The sequence below is a fragment of the Salmo salar genome, chromosome ssa25 (genome assembly GCF_905237065.1).
Source record: "Salmo salar chromosome ssa25, Ssal_v3.1, whole genome shotgun sequence".
NCBI lineage: Eukaryota > Metazoa > Chordata > Actinopteri > Salmoniformes > Salmonidae > Salmo > Salmo salar.
Window position 1 is genome coordinate 15,574,634 of NC_059466.1, and position 22,247 is coordinate 15,596,880.

Here is a 22,247-nt window from a genome sequence, read left to right on the forward strand (position 1 = left end):
TGCAACAGAATCGGGGTAATGAATACACCCCTGGATTCTGTGGTAAACTATAAAGTCAAATCTGTTAAACAGAAAGGCATACATTTTCCATTAATTAAAGGCTCACTCTGTAATTTCTGTATCCAGCAACAGTCTGACCCTGCAACTTTGTAAGGCTGATGGGGCTGGGGAAATGTAACTACAGTCAAATTCATACCAGACTATGAATTCAACTGACAGTCCAGATCAATATGATTCTTTTTAACATATTTTGATTGTCGGTATATGCTACAATACTTACCATGGAGTAATACATTGCAACCTGGGAGGAGTTTGAATGTATTATTCCAATACAATTTGTTGGAATGACCGTTGCACAGCATTAAATCACAGATTGTGCCTTTCAAAAACACATTATTCTACACAACAGTGACTGTAGCTTTATAAGTAGCAATTCCATTGGTTACACTAACAGCATGAACTTTACAAAAATCATGTGATCAAAGGTCATGCAGTTTTGAGGAAGTCGCCTTCAGGTCGCTGCAGTTGCTTCTCTCCAGCTATCACCTGCATTGTGGGAGGCACTATTTGTCTACCAATCATTTGGGTGTTTTGTTTGACCCAAGTAAACGTGGCCAAATACCTGACTGAAACAGCAACCAACTTTGTGCAATTCTAAAGCTACAGGGGAAACAAATGAAAAGTGATATTTGACACCCCACTCGAACCAATGAATTGTACACACATTTTTCCAGTTGCGAGTGTCTGATATGGGGATATAGAAAAGTCTAGACAACAGACAAACTATTATAAACAATAGCAGCTATGTTGACACTGCATGTCGATCTGAGCCTTGCTATTGCAAAACCATTAAAGTGTCCGACTTGTGGCTGTTACAGATGCCCCTCCCCCGACTTCACTCTACAGTCGCCTTCGTTAGGCTTACCGCTCGAACACACCCATTCTTTCCCTGTGCTGACCTCTGACAGCTGCCTCTCCCTGCACAAACACGGAAGCAGCATGGCGTCAAACAGCAACAGCTCCGAGAGCCAACGAATTGCACAGCAAAGATTGAGGATAATTGCCGGGCATTTACAGAAACAGAAGGACGATGACTCGGGAATTATCGCAACTGAATGCAAAGCTGAAGCGAATAAAGGGACGGTGCCGAGAAAGAGGTAGGACTTGGCGGTGGTGATGCGATAGCAGTGGATGGAGGATGGCTATGCTGAAATGCTAGCTGGTAGCTAAAAGTGATTGTCATACAGTATGAAACAGCTGTCATACATTTCCTTGTTATTAAAACACAGCATTGGTGTCTTTTACAAACGGAGATGACCCCCTTGGCATATTATTATTCAGACATATCTGATTTCATTTAACTAAGGAAATTAGCCAGCTATATGTGCGCCAACGTTAATGGTCCTCAAACAAAGTGTTCATTCATCGAATAAGTGGGTGCGGCGGGACTGTATTCTATCCAACTCTTTTTTTACATTTTTATTGTAGGCTGCTTAGAATGTGTTAGGAATGTTTGATATTGAGTTGAGGTCAATCCTACATCATTTCCTGTACCATTTTGTCATAACTTGCCAACGTTATGTGACCACCACTAGCCACTCGCAGTGACAGTGGGCAGCTGGTGTTTATGTAAAACTACAAGATCAGCTTGCCAACATTTCAAACTATTTCAAGGTAGTCTATTCCATTTCACGTCTAATATTGTTAGCTATAGCTTAATAGGCTCCTGGCATTGTTTTGATACTGACACTATTCTGAACAACTAGGGAAATCTCAGCTCTGTTTGACTGACATGACCAGAATTAGACGCTACATTATTGGACAGAAAAAAAGTGGTCATTATAATGGTGAAAGTTATATATGTTGTCTTATAATCTATTTTTATCTAGAGGTTGTTTTTAGAGATTTTGTTGGGATTTCGGTGTGGGACACCCTCTCCCAGTCAAAATATTTGACAGAAGTCAGAATGGGATAAAGTTCACCAGTAAAACTTTCCGCCTAAAACTTGGATCTGATTGGCCAAGACCTGTGGTGGTCTGACTCTCAATTCCTTATGAGGCGAGTGGGCTGTTCAGCTTTCACAATCATGCTGTAGTGACATCTAGTGTCAGATATGTTTAAGCAACAAGGATGACTAGAGGACACTTTCATATTTATACAGAACAAAAATATAAACTCAACATGTAAAGTGTTGGTACCATGTTTCATGAGCTGAAATAAAAGATCCCAGAAATGTTCCATATGCACAAAACCTTATTTCTCTCAAATTCTTTGAACAAATTTGTTAGTGAGCATTTCTCCTTTGCCAAGGGTGCTGAGGAGTATTTCTGTCTGTAATAAAGCCCTTATGACGGGAAAAAAAACTCATTCTAATTGGCTGGACCTGACTCTACAATGGGTGCGCCTGTAGCTGCACCCCTGCCCAGTCATGTGAAATCCATAGATTAGGGCCTAATGCATTTATTTCAATTGACTGATTTCCTTCTATGAACTGTAACTCAGTCAAATCTTTGAAATTGTTGCATTTTATATTTTTGTTCAGTTTAAATTTCTAAGGCTGGGTTCACACAGGCAGCCCAATTCTGACCTTTTTTCTAGAGGTCGACCGATTATGATTTTTCAACGCCAATACCGACTATTGGAGGACCCAACATTTTTTCTTTGTAATAATGACAATTACAACAATACTGAATTAACACTTATTTTAACTTAATATAATACATTAATAAAATCAATTTAGCCTCAAATAAATAATGAAACATGTTCAATATGTGCCATGTAAAAAAGCTACGTTTAAGTTCCTTGCTCAGAACATGAGAACATATGAAAGCTGGTGGTTCCTTTTAACATGAGTATTCAATATTCCCAGGTAAGAAGTTTTAGTTTGTAGTTATTATAGGAATTATAGGACTATTTCTCTCTATACGATTTGTATTGCATATACCTTTGACTATTGGATTTTCTTATAGGCACTTTAGTATTGCCAGTGTAACAGTATAGCTTCCGTCCCTCTCCTCGCTCCTACCTGGGCTCGAACCAGGAACACATCGACAACAGCCACCCTCGAAGCAGCGTTACCCATGTAGAGCAAGGGGAAAAACTACTCCAAGTCTCAGAGCGAGTGACGTTTGAAACGCTATTAGCGCGCACCCGGCTAACTAGCTAGCCATTTCACATCGGTTACACCAGCCTAATCTTGGGAGTTGACAGGCTTGATGTCATAAACAGCGCAATGCATTGCGAAGGGCTGCTGGAAAATGCACGAAAGTGCTGTTTGAATGAACGCTTACAAGCCTGCTGCTGCCTACCATCGCTCAGTCAGACTGCTCTATCAAATCAAAGACTTAATTATAACATAATAACACACAGAAATACGAGCCTTAGGTCATTAATATGGTCGAATCCGGAAACTATCATCTCGAAAACAAAACGTTTTTCCTGTCAGTGAAATACGGAACCGTTACGTATTTTATCTAACGGGTGGCATCTCTAAGTCTAAATATTCCTGTTACATTGAAAGTTGTGCAATGTTATGTCATAATTACCTAAAATTCTGGCAAATTAGTTCGCAACGAGCCAGGCGGCCCAAACTGTTGCATATACCCTGACTCTGCGTGCAATGAACGCAAAATGACACAATTTCACCTGGTTAATATTGCCTGCTAACCTTGATTTCTTTTAGCTAAATACGCAGGTTTAAAAATCTATACTTCTGTGTATTGATTTTAAGAAAGGCATTGATGTTTATGGTTAGGTACAGTCGTGCAACGATTGTGCTTTTTTCGCAAATGCGCTTTTGTTAAATCATCCCCCATTTGGCGAAGTCGGCTGTCTTTGTTAGGAAGAAGTAGTCTTTACAGTTTGCAACGAGCCAGGCGGCCCAAACTGCTGCATATACCCTGACTCTGTTTGCAAGAGAAGTGACACATTTTCCCTAGTTAAAAGAAATTCATGTTAGCAGGCAATATTAACTAAATATGCAGGTTTAAAAATATATACTTGTGTATTGATTTTAAGAAAGGCATTGATGTTTATGGTTGGAGCAACGTGTACCTAAGCGATTATATGCAACGCAGGACAGGCTAGATAAACTAGTAATATCATCAACCATGTGTAGTTAACTAGTGATTATGATTGATTGATTGTTTTTTATAAGATAAGTTTAATGCTAGCTAGCAACTTACCGTGGCTTCTTACTGCATTCGCGTAACAGGCAGGCTTCTCGTGGAGTGCAATGTAAAGCAGGTGGTTAGAGCGTTGGACTAGTTAACCGTAAGGTTGCAAGATTGAATCCCCGAGCTGACAAGGTAAAAATCTGTCGTTCTGCCCCATTCAACCCACCGTTCCTAAGCCGCCATTGAAAATAAGAATGTGTTCTTAACTGACTTGCCTAGTTAAATAAAGGTCTAAAAAATAATACAAAAATTGGCCAAATCCGCATCCAAAAATACCGATTTCCGATTGTTATGAAAACTTGAAATCGGCCCTAATTAATCGGCTATTCCGATTAATCGGTCGACCTCTACTTTTTCCCACTAGCCTATTTGATTTTTTTGACCAATCATGTCAGATATTTTCACATCAGATCTTTTTCAGAGCTGATCTGATTGATCGAAAGAAAAAAATCTAAATTGGGTTGCCTGTCGAAACGCAGCCAAACAGACTGTTTTGTAAGAACCCGCCTATGTAACAATTTGTGCAATAGGGGAAGATTTCCAATGTGAGGAAATGCTCCTATGTTTCTACCACAAGAATTTTAAACTATTTGTTTTTGCATTATGTATGGCCCTTCATTATGTCATTGGAACATATTTGATTGAAATTAGTTATCCTATAGGAAGTGTTTGAGGCAGAGAAGTGCTGAGGTTTTTTTCAGATCAACCCTAACTGTAGGCCAGGTCAGTTATGCTACTGTTTTTGCATGGTGAGTTTGTCCCTCGGGAGTCAGATTTTCAGGTTTGGTGGAATCTTTCTCTCTATTACCCAATGGATGGTCATTTTAGTGCTGGTTTATGGACACTATTGTTTGAACTATGACAATAAATAAGACATAAGCTATGCCTATTTCCCTCGTTTGAGTGCCCCCCTTCCACCATTATCCAAATTAGAAATAATATTGTGGACCAGTTGCATTATTATCAGTACACAAATGTAACCTCAATAAATGTCCATACATTTTCTGAAATTGCACTTGGGTCGTTCCATGTCATTTCAGCAAGTAATTACACCCACCATCTCAGATTGTTTTGAAATGGTTTCTGCAGTTAGAAACATATAAAGATAAGCATTCCTGTAACATTACTATGTTGAAATATAATTTGACCTCTGGTAAATTTAAGCTAGATGGCCCTTTTTTAATTTATAGGATTCAGACAATATGCAATAAATATGGCTGTATACGGCCATATCGTAGGAATGGCGTGGGAGGGGATGTATGCCGTTTTACAGGCTCCTAACCAATTGTTCTATTTTGTGTTTTTTCCGCATTGTTTGTTACTTAGTTTGTACATAATGTTGATACTACTGTCTCTTATGACCGAAAAGAGCTTCTATTAGAACAGCGGTTACTGACCTTGAACTGGACGAAGACTTTTTCTTTAATGAGTCAGACTCAAAGGATATAATGTTGCTCCCAGATAAGGCCCAAATCCCCGTCATTCACATAAAGAAAAGAAGGAAATACAGGGGGCGGAGATCAAGGTGCGTTGTTTGAATTTGTTGGCAAGTGGGTAACCCGCCTCTACCATCCGTTCTATTAGCCAACGTGCATTCACTGGAGAATAAACTGGATGAGCTCGGTTCAAGACAATCCTACCAACGACACGGATTATATACAGTTGGCTGAGTTTTCTGTGCATCGACAGAACAGCTACATCCGGTAAGACGAGGGGTGGGGGTGTGTATCTATTTGTCAATAATAGATGGTGCGTGATGTCTAATATTAAGGTATTCTCGAGGTATTGCTTGCCTGAGGTAGAGTAGCTCATGATAAGCTGCAGACCACATTATCTACCAAGAGAGATCTCATCTATATTTTTCGTAGCCATCTATTTACCACTACAAACCGACGCTGGCACTAAGACCGCACTCAACAAGCTGTATAAGGCCATAAGTAAACAAGAAAATGCTCATCTAGAAGTGGCACTCCTAGTGGCCAGGGAATTTAATGCAGGCAAACTTAAATCCGTTTTTCCTCATTTCTACCAGAATGTCACGTGCAACCAGGGGGGGGGGACTCTAGACTACCTTTACTCCACACACAGAGACGTGTACGAAGCTCTCCCTCGCCCTCCATTTGGAAAATCTTGACGATAACTCTATCCTCCTGATTACAAGCAGGAAGTACAACTGACTAGCTCAATACAGAAGTGGTCAGATGATGTAGATGCTATGCTACAGGACTGTTTTGCTAGCACAGACTGGAATAGGTTCTGGGATTCATACAAATGCCATTGAGGAGTATACCACCTCAGTCACCTGCTTCATCAATAAGTGCATCAATGACATTGTCCCCACAGTGACTGTACGTACATATCCCAACTAGAAGCCATGGATTACTGGTGACATCCACACCAAGCTAAAGGCTAGAGCTGCCGCTTTTAAGGAGCGGGACACTAATCCGGACGCTTATAAGAAATAACGCTATGCCCTCAGATGAACAATCAAACAGGTAAAGTGTCAATACAGGACTGAGATTGAATCCTACCACACCGGCTCTGACACTCGTCGGATGTGTCAGGGCTTGCAAACTATTACAGACTACAAAGAGAAACCCAGCTGTGAGCTGCTCAGTGATCACGCTCTCCTTAGCCGATGTGAGCAAGACCTTTAAACAGGTCAACATTCACATAGCCGCGGGGCCAGACGGATTACCAGGATGTGTACTCAGAGCATGCGCGGACCAACTGGCAAGTGTAATTTTCAACCTCTCCCTGATCGGATTTGTAATACCTACATGTTTCAAGCAGACAACCATAGTCCCTGTGACAAGAAAACAAAGGTAACCTGCCTAAATGACTACCGCCCCATAGCACTCACGTCAGTAGCCATGAAGTGCTTTGAAAGTCTGCTCATGGCTCACAACACTATCATCCCGGAAACCCTAGACCCACTCCAATTCACATACCACCCCAACAGATCCACAGATGACACAATCTCAATTGCACTCCACACTGCCCTTTGCCACCTGGACAAAAGGAACACCTATGTGAGAATGCTGTTCATTCACTACAGCTCAGCATTCAACACCATAGTGCCCACAAAGCTCATCACTAAACTAAGGACCCTGGAACTAAACACCTCCCTCTGTAACTGGATCATGGGACGCCACCAGGTATTGTTGCGTACCCTTACCCCATCTGCCACACTGATCCTCAACACAGGGGCCCCTCAGGGGTGTGTGCTTAGTCCCCTCCTGTACACCCTGTTCACCTCACGACTGCGTGGCCAAGCACGGCTCCAACACCATCATTAAGTTTGCTGATGACACAACAGTGGTAGGCCTAATCACGGACAACAATGAGACAGCCTATAGGGAGGAGGTCAGAGACCTGGCAGTGTGCTGCCAGGATAACAACCTCTCCCTCAACATGAGCAAGACAAAGATGATCATGGATGACAGGAAAAGGAGGGCCGAACACTCTCCCATTCACATCAACGGGACTGTAGTGGAGCTGGTCGAGAGTTTCAAGTTCATTGGTGTCCACATCACCAACAAACTCATGGTCCAAACACACCAAGAAAGTCCTGAAGAGGGCCACGACAACGCCTTTTCCCCCTCAGGAGACTGAAAAGATTTGGCATGGGTCCCCAGATCTTTAAAAAGTTCTACAGCTGCACCATCGAGAGCATCCTGCCCGGTTGCATCACCGTCTGGTATGGCAACTGCTCGGCATCTGACCTTAAGGCACTACAGAGGGTAGTGCGTACAGCCCAGTACATCACTGGGGTCAAGCTTCCTGCCATTCAGGACCTATATACTAGGCGGTGTCAAAGGAAGGCCCAAAAAATGGTTAGACTCCAGTCCCCCAAGTCACTGTTCTCTCTGCTACTGCACGGCAAGCGGTACCAGAGTGCCAAGTCTAGGTCCAAAAAGCTCATTATCAGCTTCTACCCCCAAGCCTGTATATTGCCTCATTATTGTTATTTTATTGTTACTTTATTTTTGTATTTAAAAAAAAAAAACTATTAAAATATTTATTAAATTAACGAGACTGAGAATTTTCAACAAATAGCAGAAACAGCACCACCTTGTGGTCATAACCTAGTAATATCAACCAAACAACTTAAATAAAGAACAAATTCAGAACAGGGCAAAATAACCATCACCAAATTCACTGAGAATCCATTACATGGTGTGAAGAAACAATACTCCTAGCTGCAGCTTCATAGTACTTGTCAGACATAGAGAACTGATACTGTATACTGGCCGTTGGGGTGTGCTTGGTTTGTGTGGTCCGTGGGTGTCGTTTGACTTCACATCTTAATCCTTGTTAAGAGGTTTGGTCCAAACTGGATATTGGTTACTAAATTTATAGAATTTTATATGAATCCTATAAATTGAAATTGCCAATTTGGGTGCAATCAATTAGCGTAGTTCCTTAGAGTTCAAATAGTTTTTCAACAAAACAATGTTGCAGGAATGCAATCTGAGATGGTGGGTGTCATTTCTCTTTCTTGTGCTTTTCACTGGAGTGTAGGAATGTTGGACACTTCAAAGCGGGGCTACTGGTTTTTGTACTGCTGGAATGTCATTCTGGAGTTGACTTACAACATATACCTTTGGGCACATTGTTTCAAAAGGCATTTTAAGACCAGTCCTTTTAAATAACAGTCAGACATTTTTGTCTCTTTCTGTTGCAATAACTTGAGTGCAGACACAAAATGAAGCTACCAATTTAATAAGGTGTTGAACTAGCCTAATATTTTCGGTGATCAGCATTTTCTTATGCTGTGTGTAATATTTATTACAGTACTTTCAAAAGATTCCCCCAGCTCTCTTAGGATTAATGTTAGCTAAGGGACAGAGACCAGACCACTGTTGCTTCCATTTAATTGCACAATAAATTCATTAACCTCTGGACAGCCGTATTCGGCTGCTTGTTGATGCGTGGAGTTGTGTCATCGTCCAGTGTGATGACAGGAGATCACACAGGCTGGCATGGAGAGTATGTCTGTCTCATTTCTCAGGCTCCTCATAATTTACACCGCCTGGCTGTTTTGGCAGGCATTCATCATGGTTTTACTCCACTACGTTAGCATCCCATCACGTGTACCAACGTGATTCATGGGTCCCTTCTAGGAGTAGTGGGCCTATTTCATCTGTCTGCTGGAGGAAATCTTGAATCATGTCGTATTATAACTTAGTGATTTCTGAAAAGCATTCCCTTAGGATGAGCATAGTGATTTAACACAGATGAAGAAGCACATTACTGAACTGTCAGAGCTCAATTATGTTGTAGATATTGAGATACAATTCTGCCTGATGTTTGAGTTCAGTGCTCAACCCTGTTTCTTGTGTCCTCTTCCATGATTATCATTAGGCCTATGCCGACAATGTTCTTTTCCTTAGAAAATCATTTTAGGAGAATATCCGGTTGTTGGACACGCCTTTTTTTGGTAATGCCCTTCTATGATATGCTTCTCCATGGAGTAGTACTTAACGACCTGAGATCTAAGCCACACCCTGTCTGGTTTCTGTTGATCATAGTGATAGAGATGAATAGGTTTTCTTCCCCAAATGTACTTTGCCACCGGCTTTTCACTGTTACCCCTATATGCATTTAGTAGTGGCGCACCACCGCTGCTAAATTATGGCTGTCACCCACCCACCGCTAACTCTGCCACCGCTGCTGATAAAACAAATCCTAGGGGGAAACACTGCCTGTGGTTGGCTGTGTGCAGTACACATGGGAAGGTCATCTGTCAGGGGTTACGCCTAGGTGTGACTGCAGCCTCCCGTACTGCAAATATGCTTTCTGATAGGCATGTGGAAAGCCCATTGAATAACTGATAGCAAAATGAGAGAACTACAACATTTCCCCATTGCAACAGTTTGATAAGTGGCAAATAAACCACTTTTTCAACTACTACTGTTTGCAACAGGATGTCGCGTATGGACTTTCTGACGTTTTCATGAGGTGCAAGGCCATGGCCTTCTAAAAGTGCTTCCTTGTATTGTCTTTCTGCCTTGAGATGTTTGTTCTGTGTCCTCCTTTGACCTCAGACAGCATTAGTACAGTATTAGCTGCTGCTACTATAACAATGAAACTTACTTCAACTGTTTGTTTCCCAAGGCAGGAGATTATGAAGTGGAATGGCTGGGGGTACAGTGACTCCAAATTCCTCTTCAATAAGAAGGGGCATGCAGAATTCACAGGCAAAAGGTACAGTATACGGTCCCAACATTTTCAACCAATTTTTTTTATTCTCATGAAGAACATTATGTATTATGATCTGTAAATACGAATGTATCCATTATTCAGTGATAGAATTCTCAATCTGGATTGTACACATTCTCAATCTGGATTGTACACATTCTCAATCTGGATTGCACTCTCCACTCCACTACATACCACCTACAGTTAAAGTCAGAAGTTTACATACATTTAGGATGGAGTCATTAAAACTTGTTTTTCTACCACTCCACAAATTTCTTGTTAACAAACTATAGTTTTGGCAAGTCGGTTAGGACATCTACTTTGTGCATGACACAAGTAATTTTCCAACAATTGTTTACAGACAGATTATTTCACTGTATCACAATTCCAGTGGGTCAGAAGTTTACATACACTAAGTTGACTGTGCCTTTAAACAGCTTGGAAAATTCCAGAAAATTATGTCATGGCTTTAGAAGCTTCAGATAGGCTAATTGACATCATTTGAGTCAATTGGAGGTGTAGCTGTGGATGTATTTCAAGGCCTACCTTCAATCTCAGTATCTCTTTGCTTGACATCATGGGAAAATCAAACAAAATCAGCCAAGACCTCAGAAAAAAAGATTGTAGACCTCCACAAGTCTGGTTCATCCTTGGGATCTAGTGCCAACAATAGTACGCAAGTATAAACACCATGGGACCACGCAGCCGTCATACTGCTCAGGAAGGAGACACGTTCTGTCTCCTAGAGATGAACGTACTTTGGTGCGAAAAGTGCAAATCAATCCCAGAACAACAGCAAAGGACCTTGTGAAGATGCTGGAGGAAACAGGAACAAAAGTATCTATATCCACAGTAAAACAAGTCCAATATCGGCAAAACCTGAAAGGCCGCTCAGCAAGGAAGAAGCCACTGCTCCAAAACTGCCATAAAAAAGCCAGACTACGGTTTGCAACTGCACATGGGGACAAAGATCGTACTTTTTGGAGAAATGTCCTCTGGTCTGATGAAACAAAAATAGAACTGTTTGGCCATAAGGACCATCGTTATGTTTAGAGGAAAAAGGGGGATGCTTGCAAGCTGAAGAACACCATCGCAACCGTGAAGTAAATAAATAAAGTGGTGATCCTAACTGGCCTAAGACAAGGAATTTTTACTAGGATTAAATATCAGAAATTGTGAAAAACTGAGTTTAAATGTATTTGCCTAGGCTGTATGTAAACTTCCGACTTCAACTGTAAAACCTCCCCCTCTTGGGTCGTCACTAGTTGCCACAAATTCATAAACCCTGCCTATTTCTACAATTTCTCTTCTGAAAATGATTTTTAACCCTAACATTAACCACACTGCTAACCTTATGCCTAACCTTAAATTAAGACCCAAAAGTACATTTGTGTGGTCATGAATTTTTACGATATAGACAAGTTTGATTTTGTGGCTGTGCTATCTAGTGGAAACCCCCTCTCGATCCTAATTTAGAGTGGGGTGCTAGTGCCATCTTGTGGATGGTATCTGTATCCTGCAGATCTTCCCTCAATTCAGTCCCAGACATAAGAGGTGAATTAGTGTGATTATCGGTGGTTTGAAATTCCCCATTGGAAACTCAGATCATTACCTTGCATGGAATGTTTATACTTCTTCCCAACGACCGTTGATAGGCTAACTGGGATTTTTTTTGTTCTGTGTATGCCAACAGTTCTCGTGGTTGAATGTGTGCAATATAACATTTGAGGAAATATGCTGAGTGCTGTCGGAAATGATTACTTTGAATCTCAGTGGATGTAGAGAAGCCTTTGATCGCCACTCTGTCTCCTGCGACTGAGGATGTGTTCAGTACACACCGACAGCAGAATGGATCGCTCTTTTCTTTGGCATTTTTTTTAACATCTTTTATCTATCGCATTATAGAGGCAGAGATGGGCCATATTGTTTTGTACTTGTGATGTATAGTTTTAAGAACAAAGCCTTGCCTGTCAGACTCTCAAATCAAAGGGATCTTGTGGACTGCGTGCTGTACTGTATGTGAAGCTGTGTTTGTGTAGGGGGGGGGAATTATACAGGATGCTGTGCAGGAAATGGTTCCCCTGTTATTCTAGGTTCTAAATTGTCAACTACCTCTTTCCATTCCGTGCATTCTCTTTTGAATTATTTCTGGGTGCTACATATGCGTGGCAGGGTGGAAGAAATGAAAGTCAAAAGAGAGATTTCTCCTCTCCTCCTCCAGAGAGAATTCTCCTCGGTGACAGAGGCTTTTTCATTAAGGAGTGTGTTTTCACGGTCTGCTGGACAAAGGCAGACTACAGTCCCCTGACGTGCTGGCCTCTGCTGTGCCAGCGGTTCAATTATGCAGCGGCTGGCGTGACAGGGACTGCACGGACAGCGCTGTCATTGGTCTCGCCTAATAACTTCATTCGGCTCCAACCACCACACACTGACGTCACATCAATGACGGTCGGACAGGGTTTTCTGTGTATATTTCACCAGTTCCCAGCATGACGCCTAGGTCTGAGGGGTTATGTTTACAGATTGGGTCAGAGGTCAATTGCGAGGTAACTTCCTTTCTCCTAAGCCTGTGTGTTTCTGTTCATTGCAGGTATAGGCTAAGCGGGATGGTCCTGCCCAGTTTGCAGGACTGGTTTGAAAACACCTTTGGCGCCAGTGTGAACCATAAAAGCCCCGCGACAGTAAGTGTCGTTGTTTTCAACCCTCGTCACCTGTTGGTTTAAATTCCAATGACCGCAGCAGTCCGTTAATGGCTCCTCCTCCCATGTCTTTGTCCCAGCCCACTCTGAATGCCAGCGCTGTACCACCGGCCAGTCTGAACGAGGCGTTCGTTGAGGACCTGAAGACCACGGGCATCCCCTTCTCCCATGAGGCTGAGGACAGGGTGTTCCGTGCCCACGGTGAGGCATGCTGGGAAGGCTGTGGTCCTCCAGGGCGACGGGAGTAGTGTGGAGGGGTCTCACACAGACACTGAATGTTGTGATCATAACGTCACATTTGGTTTTTATGTAGGACAAAAGCAGCCTGACTCAGACGAAGCTGTCAATATCACAGTAATTATACTGATCCTACAACCATAATTGCTTTTTTCCGTAGTATACTAAGTATATAACATGTTTTTTTCTCTCTCTTATGTTAACAGGTCATTGCTTACATGAAATCTTTGCTCTCAGAGAAGGGAAGAAATTTGAGCGTGTTCCGGACATGGTGGTGTGGCCAAGTGAGTTTTTGCGACACTACTATTGTCAACGCTCCTTGTTTTCGTTCTTCTTCTTTCCCTCCCACATTGCATTGCTTCTTTCCATCCTGGCTTAGATGATTTAAAGGGTTAATCTCTGCAGAGGCGTAGGGATATTAATATGTATGAGCGGAGGCTTAAGAAGCGTCAGGGGGAGGGAGTTTGATATCCAATACACCACGGCTGGGCCCAGCACAGTACCCGCATGAATTACGTCACTGAGATTGGTTCACTGCAGGTATGGCCGGCACTATTTTATAATGTAAATGAGTGTTGACTTATGGCTGCAACTTGATTAGCCCGGCTCCCAAATGGCCAGCAAATCACAAAGCTCCTGTAGCAGCATTCAAATTGGAACATCCCCTGAATTTTAAACTCTCCAAATCCACACAAAATTGCACTCCCTCTAGCCTCAGTGATGTAAAACATGAATTCCAGTGTAGTTACTTTAGTATGGTTGTATATTTAAGTGGAACGTTGTTAGTCTTGTGAACTCTTATACCCACACCAAAGCCCTTTGTTTAATTGGGCGGCAGAGTGTGTCGGAGCGGAGACATTTCTCATTGGCCAGCGAGGGAGGGCTTGAGCCCAGTGAAGCTGATCCATATAGGTGGATTTTTCTGCTCTGTCTCCTCACCCTCAGTCGCTCAGCCAGGGGACCAGTGGGATTGGACGTGGGATTGGCCAGAGCACCTTGTCCGCATTGATCCCCCACACCCCACCCCAGAGACCCGGGCTTCATGCTCTCTGGCTCCATCTCAGGAATGCCCCTAGCCAAATCAGAGACATCTTTCCCCGGAAGCCCCCCCCTGCCTATCCCTGGCCTATCCCTGTCTCACCCTGTCTCTCTGCTCTAATAGCCCAGGGCTTATGTGAATGTTTGTTTTCCAGAGGCTGATGGTTTATGTGGCATTTCTTAGTCCCTTTGCCACATGAGTACTCTTGTTATCGCCCTAACACTAATTTATGGCTGTGTGTTATATAATGACATGGGATAAAATGTCCATCCAAATATTGTTTTGGTGTTCTTTGCCTCCGCAGACTGCCACAACGACGTGGTGAAAATTGTGGAGCTGGCATGCAAGCACAATGTTTGTCTGATACCGTACGGCGGTGAGTATTTTAAAATATTTGTGAACTCAATAGTACAATTCATTCTAATTATATCTGCTTTTTTAAAAATCTTTCCCATATGTAATAACTGATTTTTAGACCAGATTGATTATGATACAGTTATGCCATGCCTTCAATCATATGACCTGAACAGGAAAAGGTCTGCTCCGGGCCCTAACCCCTCTCCTGTCCTCCTCCAGGAGGGACCAGTGTGACCAGTGCTCTAGAGTGCCCCCCGGAGGAGACTCGCTGCATCGTCTCTCTGGATACTTCACAGATGGTGGGGAATCAGAGCTCCATACAGCAGCAATCTGCTCAGCTCAGCATTTTGTCTCAACACAACTTACAGTTTGACTCATTTTATATGACAGTATAATGTCTTGCATAGTAAGATCAACCGACTATTTATTTTAGTAGGGACAGTAAGCCAGGGTTTCTTTCTTTTGGATGTTAGAAGCTCCTACTGCTGTGAATGTTGGAGTCTAGAACTAACTAGGTGTGCAGACAGGAAAGGTAGCAGTCAGCAGAGGATGTTCCTATATCCACATCAAAGCTCATTCAGACTTCCAGCCGAGACTCACTCTCTCATTATCCAGCTTTGGGAGAATCCTGTAGCAATAATTTGCCAAGCTATTCTCAGAGAAATTACTGTTAGTGAAGGATACCCAGTAGGAAACAGCATTTAATAGCAGTACTGTATCATGGCGCTGTTGGACAACTCTCTGCCCAGGTGATATATTGGCAGTCTGGACAGCGCTAGTCCAGCAGTCACTGAGGGGGTGACGTAAATACTAGTGGCCAGTGCGCTGGGTCAAGGGTCACGGGGCGTTGCGGGTCTGAGGGGAGGCACATGAAAGGCTGTGTATGACAGCAGCAGACACTTTTACTACCACTGGAGAATGATTGATGGCACTGGGAGGGGAGCTCAAGCTGGGCAAGGAGGTTCCTGGAGAGGCTGAAACGAGAGGGGGATTTGCTGGATTGAATGTTTTAAAAGGAGGTTAACCTTTTGGAATCTGTCTGACTGATGCTGTCTACTCCCCACGGGCCAGTCCTCTGGTCATGCCAGCCACATGTGTGCTTCACCTCGCTGTTGGGAATTGCTACTGAAATACTCCCCCCGCATCTTCAACAAGCGACAAGAGGTTGGCGGTTATTGCCTTTCTCATTGGTAGATGTTGTGGTCACCACAGAATCTGTCTTCTTCTCACAGTCGTTACAAAATGCTGCACGCCGACCTGTTTGGGCTTTAGAAGTAAGACATCGACAAGTGGAATGTATTTTAAGGCAATGATTCAATGGGTGAAGGCAGACTTGGGAGTACAGTGAGGACAGCCATGAGTATTTGCTGTCAATGCAACTGCATTTGAATTAAAATCCTCTCTCTAACATGTATCAGATACAGAGCCTGCTTTTCCTTTGGGCTCAACTCATAAGGCATTGAACCAAGAGCTTATTTTGGTTGTTCTAGTGGTATAAGCAGTGACATTTTCTGACCTCCTGAGTTTTTGTCTTTGCATCTGCAGAACCGCATTTTGTGGATCGACGAGAAGAATTTAGTCGCCCACGTTGAAGCTGGCATCATCGGTCAGGATTTGGAGAGATTAGTAAGTGTTTTGCCTTTGTCAGAGCTCAAGTTTCTAAACCATTTCATACCCAATCATTTCCCATGAAAGGCTCATGTCACTAAGATGGTAAGATGGCCACGAAATAAACTCCCATCCTTTCACCTGTAGGAAGCCATGCCACTTCACCCTGGGTTAGTTGTTTACTGGGAGTACAGAGAGACCATGCTAGGCAGGTCTGAATGGGAGAAGAAGGGGTAACTATGTTCCACAGCGGAGCAGTGAAGGGTAGAGGCTCGGGCGATGAGCAGATGGCACCATGAAGCTAATTCAGAAGAAAAAAAATTGGAGAAGGAGCCAGTGTTTGATGTGGAGGAATGCGTGTGCTGCATCTCAAACAGGCGCCACTTTTGCATATAGAGAGAGGCCATTTTGACTGAGCAGATGGCTCAGTATTGAAAGCTGCCTGTCGGGGAGAGCAGTGCCATAAAACACACAGGGCCTGACTCTCCTCACGTCACCCGGAAGAGAGGAGCCATTAGAGCAGACCAGGGGCATGCCTGCCTGCCGCAGGGGCCCAGCACTCAGACAGGGCTCTACAGCTTTATTACCTCAAATATCTTTCATTGTGCTCCTAAATGGCTTTGTGTGAGCACACGTGCTCCTTTTTAAAAAAAGGTCAGCATAGAGCCTTGTCAGACCAGGGGCCCCAGCCCACCATCCAAAACTATCTTTTTACTACTTTTCTTTATTTTTCTGCTCCTCCACTTTATTTTGGTCGGTTTATTTTAGACCGTTGTAAAAATGTATGTCGCCAAGCCAAGAATTTGAACACAAAAAGCCCCATAACGATCCCACGATTTGAATCCAACAACGGAAGAGGAGTTTTGTTTGTTTCATGCTGTTTTGGTTTCATAACCAAATCCTTGTGGTTTTAGTGGTTTGAGTTTGTTTAACCAGCTACGGTATGTGCTCCTATGAATCCGGATGAGTGTACCTCTCTGTTGTGTTTCCTCCGCAGCTCAACGAGAGCGGCTACTGTACGGGGCATGAGCCCGACTCCATGGAGTTCAGTTCTCTAGGAGGCTGGGTGGCCACGAGGGCATCGGGCATGAAGAAGAACGTATACGGCAACATCGAGGACCTGGTACGTGCCCGCCCTCTTCTCTCTAACGAGCTCTGATCTTACTAGGAGACTGAACAGGCAGCAGGTTTTAAAGCGAGAGGCACTAATTAGCGACTTGCACGGGAAGTTGCTGGTGCGGGCCATCAAAAACCATCTGTATAGGAACCATTCTATTTGTTTTTCCTGGGAAGAAGCCTGCTTGCTTTGGTTAAGGTCTGTCAATGGTTGACAGAATGTAGCCTTGAATATGACCTCAGCAGCCCAGGTAGCTCTTGTTTTTTAACATTTTAACCTGGATATTCCACTCCTCTCTGCGGCTATTAAAGTCAAACGTAGTGACTTGAGCTGCCATCTTGTTTGTCCTGTGTGCAGGTGATCCACATAAAGGTGGTGACCCCTCGAGGGGTGATAGAGAAGAGCTGCCAGGGGCCACGCATGTCCACTGGGCCAGACATCCACCACTTCATCCTGGGCTCAGAAGGTAAGACTCGCCTCTCCTCTCATGGCGCATGACTGCAACATGGTAAAAGTTCACCGTGTGTGTGTATAATGTGATGGGGGTGTAGTAGTAACGCGGTACTTCTCACATAGCGGCTCAGGTTAACCTGAACCACAGCGGGAGAAGAGATCTAGCCATGAGAGAGGGCTATTGGTTTCGGGGCCTCTGTGCTTCATGCCTGCCCCCACCCCTTCTGCCCCCCTGTCCTTGTGAGAGAGCCCAGTGAGAATAGTGCCATATGCCAGCCCCCCCCCCCACACACACACTCACACATAAAGAGGAGGTGCAGGGACTCCTGGCACTGCAGTGTTCAACAGCTGTGGGTACACACGCCCAACAAAGCACTGCAAGCTGCTCACTGACTACACACTGGGGCTGGGCAGACATCTCCATTTGTACTCATTAGAATGGGTTTTTGTGGATACTTAACGCACATCTGCGAATGAAAGCCTAACAACATGTATTTCATTTAGTCCAATCATCTCTTTTTAAATTACCTTCTATTCAGGGACGCAGAGTTTGAAATAAAGACTATCGGGATTGTTGAAAGGGGAGAATGGGTTGGCTCAGATGTGCCTCGTCTAAATGGTATTAGGCTTGAGTTTTGGGTCCTTTTTTTTTGTTGTTGATCCTGCTGCCTACTGTGAAGCCAGCCCCTGTTAGGTAGGAGAGGAGACAGGACCACCTTGTCCCCAGTCTCAGACACCGTGTGGGCTCCTGGCTGGGCGGCCGGCTCTGCTGCTGGAGCTGAGAGGGAGAGAGAGGGAGAGAGGTCATACCTCTGCTTGGTCTCATTACAATATCTCCCCTTACACACGCATCCCACACGCTGACACCTGGTCACACAACAGAGCCCCTAGCACTGGAATCCAAACACTGCTCTGCATGTTAAGTGGCCAGGCGTCCATTTCATTAAAAATGACTAAGAACCCTCTTCCTCTTCTCATTCAACACACAGTATCTTGCCTCTCGCTAATCTCCCTGACCTTGAAGTGGCCTGAATACCAAAGTATTTCCCTCTGTCCTTCTCTAAGCAGCGTAAAAAGGGATTGATTGGAATAATCAATAATAATCAGCTTTCTGTTTCTAAGCCATTGCCAACGTTATGCAGGTGTGTGAAGCAGACCATCACTAATCTCATGTTGTGTGGAATTAATGTGATGTGAAACTGCCTCCTTTGACTCCTAACGAGTGGCCTCAGGTTTCAGCTGCATGGCATCTCCCACGTCAGGCTTGTTCACTGCCGCTTTTGACAGGAAGTGCTTTTTTCCCCTCACTGTGGGATAACAGAACATAGGAACTGGATACTGCATGTTGCTGACTCCTCTGTTGGAAGGGACATCTCCTCTAAACAACCCTGGTTATAGCAAGGTTAGAGAGGGCATGTTTACAGAGAGGATTGCCGTAAAATGGCTCCTGCTGTCCCACTCGCATGCGATACAGTCTCCCCCTCTGCACTCAGTGTGTTAGTTGACCTTGCTGAGCGCGTTCTGCTGGTCCAACCCTGCCTCCTCTTTCTCGCGCTCTCTCTCTGTCTCGCGCGCTCTCTCTCTGTCTCGCGCGCTCTCTCTCTGTCTCGCGCGCTCTCTCTCTGTCTCGCGCGCTCTCTCTCTGTCTCGCGCGCTCTCTCTCTCTGTCTCGCGCGCTCTCTCTCTCTCTGTCTCGCGCGCTCTCTCTCTCTCTGTCTCGCGCGCTCTCTCTCTCTCTGTCTCGCGCGCTCTCTCTCTCTCTGTCTCGCGCGCTCTCTCTCTCTCTGTCTCGCGCTCTCTCTGTCTCGCGCGCTCTCTCTGTCTCGCGCGCTCTCTCTCTCTCTGTCTCGCGCGCTCTCTCTCTCTCTGTCTCGCGCGCTCTCTCTCTCTCTGTCTCGCGCTCTCTCTCTCTCTGTCTCGCGCGCTCTCTCTCTCTCTGTCTCGCGCGCTCTCTCTCTCTCTGTCTCGCGCGCTCTCTCTGTCTCGCGCGCTCTCTCTCTGTCTCGCGCACTCTCTCTCTGTCTCGCGCACTCTCTCTCTGTCTCGCGCGCTCTCTGTCTCGCACGCTCTCTCTCTCTGGGGCTCGCTCGCTCTCTCTCTCTGGGGCTCGCTCGCTCTCTCTCTCTGGGGCTCGCTCGCTCTCTCTCTCTGGGGCTCGCTCGCTCTCTCTCTCTGGGGCTCGCTCGCTCTCTCTCTCTGGGGCTCGCTCGCTCTCTCTCTCTGGGGCTCGCTCTCTCTGGGGCTCGCTCTCTCTCTGGGGCTCGCTCGCTCGCTCTCTCTCTGGGGCTCGCTCGCTCGCTCTCTCTGGGGCTCGCTCGCTCTCTCTGGGGCTCGCTCGCTCGCTCTCTCTGGGGCTCGCTCGCTCGCTCTCTCTGGGGCTCGCTCGCTCGCTCTCTCTGGGGCTCGCTCGCTCGCTCTCTCTGGGGCTCGCTCGCTCGCTCGCTCTCTCTGGGGCTCGCTCGCTCTCTCTGGGGCTCGCTCTCTCTCTGTCTGTCGCTCTCTCTGTCTGTCTGTCGCTCGCTCTGTCTCTCTGGGGCTCGCTCTCTCTGTCTCTCTCTCTCTCTCTCTGTCGCTCTCGCGCTCTCTCTGTCTGGCTCGCTCTCTGTCTGGCTCGCTTGCTCGCTCTCTCTGTCTGGCTCGCTTGCTCGCTCTCTCTGTCTGGCTCGCTTGCTCGCTCTCTCTGTCTGGCTCGCTCGCTCTCTGTCTGTCTGGCTTGCTCTCTGTCTGGCTCGCTCTCTGTCTGGCTCGCTTGCTCGCTCTCTCTCTCTGTCTGGCTCGCTTGCTCGCTCTCTCTCTGTCTGGCTCGCTCGCTCGCTCTCTCTGTCTGGCTCGCTCTCTCTCTGTCTCGCTCGCTCGCTCTCTCTCTGTCTCGCTCGCTCGCTCTCTCTCTGTCTCGCTCGCTCGCTCTCTCTCTGTCTCGCTCGCTCGCCGCTCTCTCTCTGTCTCGCTCGCTCGCTCTCTCTCTGTCTCGCTCGCTCGCTCTCTCTCTGTCTGGCTCGCTCGCTCTCTCTCTGTCTGGCTCGCTCGCTCTCTCTCTGTCTGGCTCGCTCGCTCTCTCTCTGTCTGGCTCGCTCGCTCTCTCTCTGTCTGGCTCGCTCGCTCGCTCTCTCTCTCTCTCTCTGTCTGGCTCGCTCGCTCGCTCTCTCTCTCTCTCTGTCTGGCTCGCTCGCTCGCTTCTCTCTCTCTGTCTGGCTCGCTCGCTTCTCTCTTGTCTGGCTCGCTCGCTCTCTCTCTGTCTGGCTCGCTCGCTCTCTCTCTGTCTGGCTCGCCTCGCTCTCTCTCTGTCTCGCTCGCTCGCTCGCTCGCTCTCTCTCTGTCTCGCTCGCTCGCTCGCTCTCTCTCTGTCTAGCTCGCTCGCTCGCTCTCTCTCTGTCTCGCTCGCTCGCTCGCTCTCTCTCTGTCTGGCTCTTCGCTCGCTCGCTCGCTTCTCTCTGTCTGGCTCGCTCGCTCGCTTTCTCTCTGTCTGGCTCGCTCGCTCGCTCTCTGTCTGTCTGGCTCGCTCGCTCGCTCTCTGTCTGGCTCTCTCTCTCTCTCTCTCTCTCTGTCTGGCTCGCTCGCTCGCTCTCTCTCTCTGTCTGGCTCGCTCTCTCTGTCTGGCTCGCTCGCTCTCTCTGTCTGGCTCGCTCGCTCTCTCTCTGTCTGGCTCGCTCGCTCGCTGTCTGTCTGGCTCGCTCGCTCGCTCTCTGTCTGTCTGGCTCGCTCGCTCTCTGTCTGGCTCGTTCGCTCTCTGTCTGTCTGGCTCGCTCGCTCTCTGTCTGTCTGGCTCGCTCGCTCGCTCGCTCTCTGTCTGTCTGGCTCGCTGTCTGTCTGGCTCGCTCGCTCTCTGTCTGTCTGTCTGGCTCGCTCGCTCGCTCTCTGTCTGTCTGTCTGGCTCGCTCTCTGTCTGGCTCTCTCGCTCGCTCTCTGTCTGGCTCTCTCGCTCGCTCTCTGTCTGTCTGGCTCGCTCGCTCTCTCTCTGTCTGGCTCGCTCGCTCTCTCTCTGTCTGTCTGGCTCGCTCGCTCGCTCTCTCTCTCTCTCTCTCTGTCTGGCTCGCTCGCTCGCTCTCTCTCTCTCTCTGTCTGGCTCGCTCGCTCGCTCTCTCTCTCTCTCTGTCTGGCTCGCTCGCTCTCTCTCTGTCTGGCTCGCTCGCTCTCTCTCTGTCTGGCTCGCTCTCTCTCTGTCTGGCTCGCTCGCTCGCTCTCTCTCTGTCTGGCTCGCTTCGCTCGCTCGCTCTCTGTCTGGCTCGCCGCTTTCGCTCGCTTCTCTCTGTCTGGCTCGCTCGCTCGCTCTCTCTCTGTCTGTCTCGCTCGCTCGCTCTCTCTCTGTCTGGCTCGCTCGCTCTCTCTCTGTCTGGCTCTCTCTCTCTCTCTCTCTCTCT

The 22,247-nt window shown here is 46.2% G+C and overlaps 1 protein-coding gene across 1 annotated transcript in view; it reads left to right on the plus strand.

Moving 5' to 3' along the window:
* Positions 1-908: 908 nt before the first annotated feature.
* Positions 909-22,247, plus strand: part of agps (alkylglycerone phosphate synthase) — a 50,622-nt gene continuing 29,283 nt past the window's right edge. The window contains exons 1-10 of the mRNA XM_014173313.2: positions 909-1,157; positions 10,296-10,385; positions 12,970-13,060; positions 13,159-13,279; positions 13,522-13,599; positions 14,659-14,730; positions 14,931-15,010; positions 16,257-16,337; positions 17,317-17,442; positions 17,794-17,902. Of these exons, the coding sequence (XP_014028788.1) occupies positions 1,000-1,157; positions 10,296-10,385; positions 12,970-13,060; positions 13,159-13,279; positions 13,522-13,599; positions 14,659-14,730; positions 14,931-15,010; positions 16,257-16,337; positions 17,317-17,442; positions 17,794-17,902 (1,006 nt within the window). The 5' untranslated portion in view covers positions 909-999. The remainder of the gene's footprint in view (positions 1,158-10,295; positions 10,386-12,969; positions 13,061-13,158; positions 13,280-13,521; positions 13,600-14,658; positions 14,731-14,930; positions 15,011-16,256; positions 16,338-17,316; positions 17,443-17,793; positions 17,903-22,247) is intronic.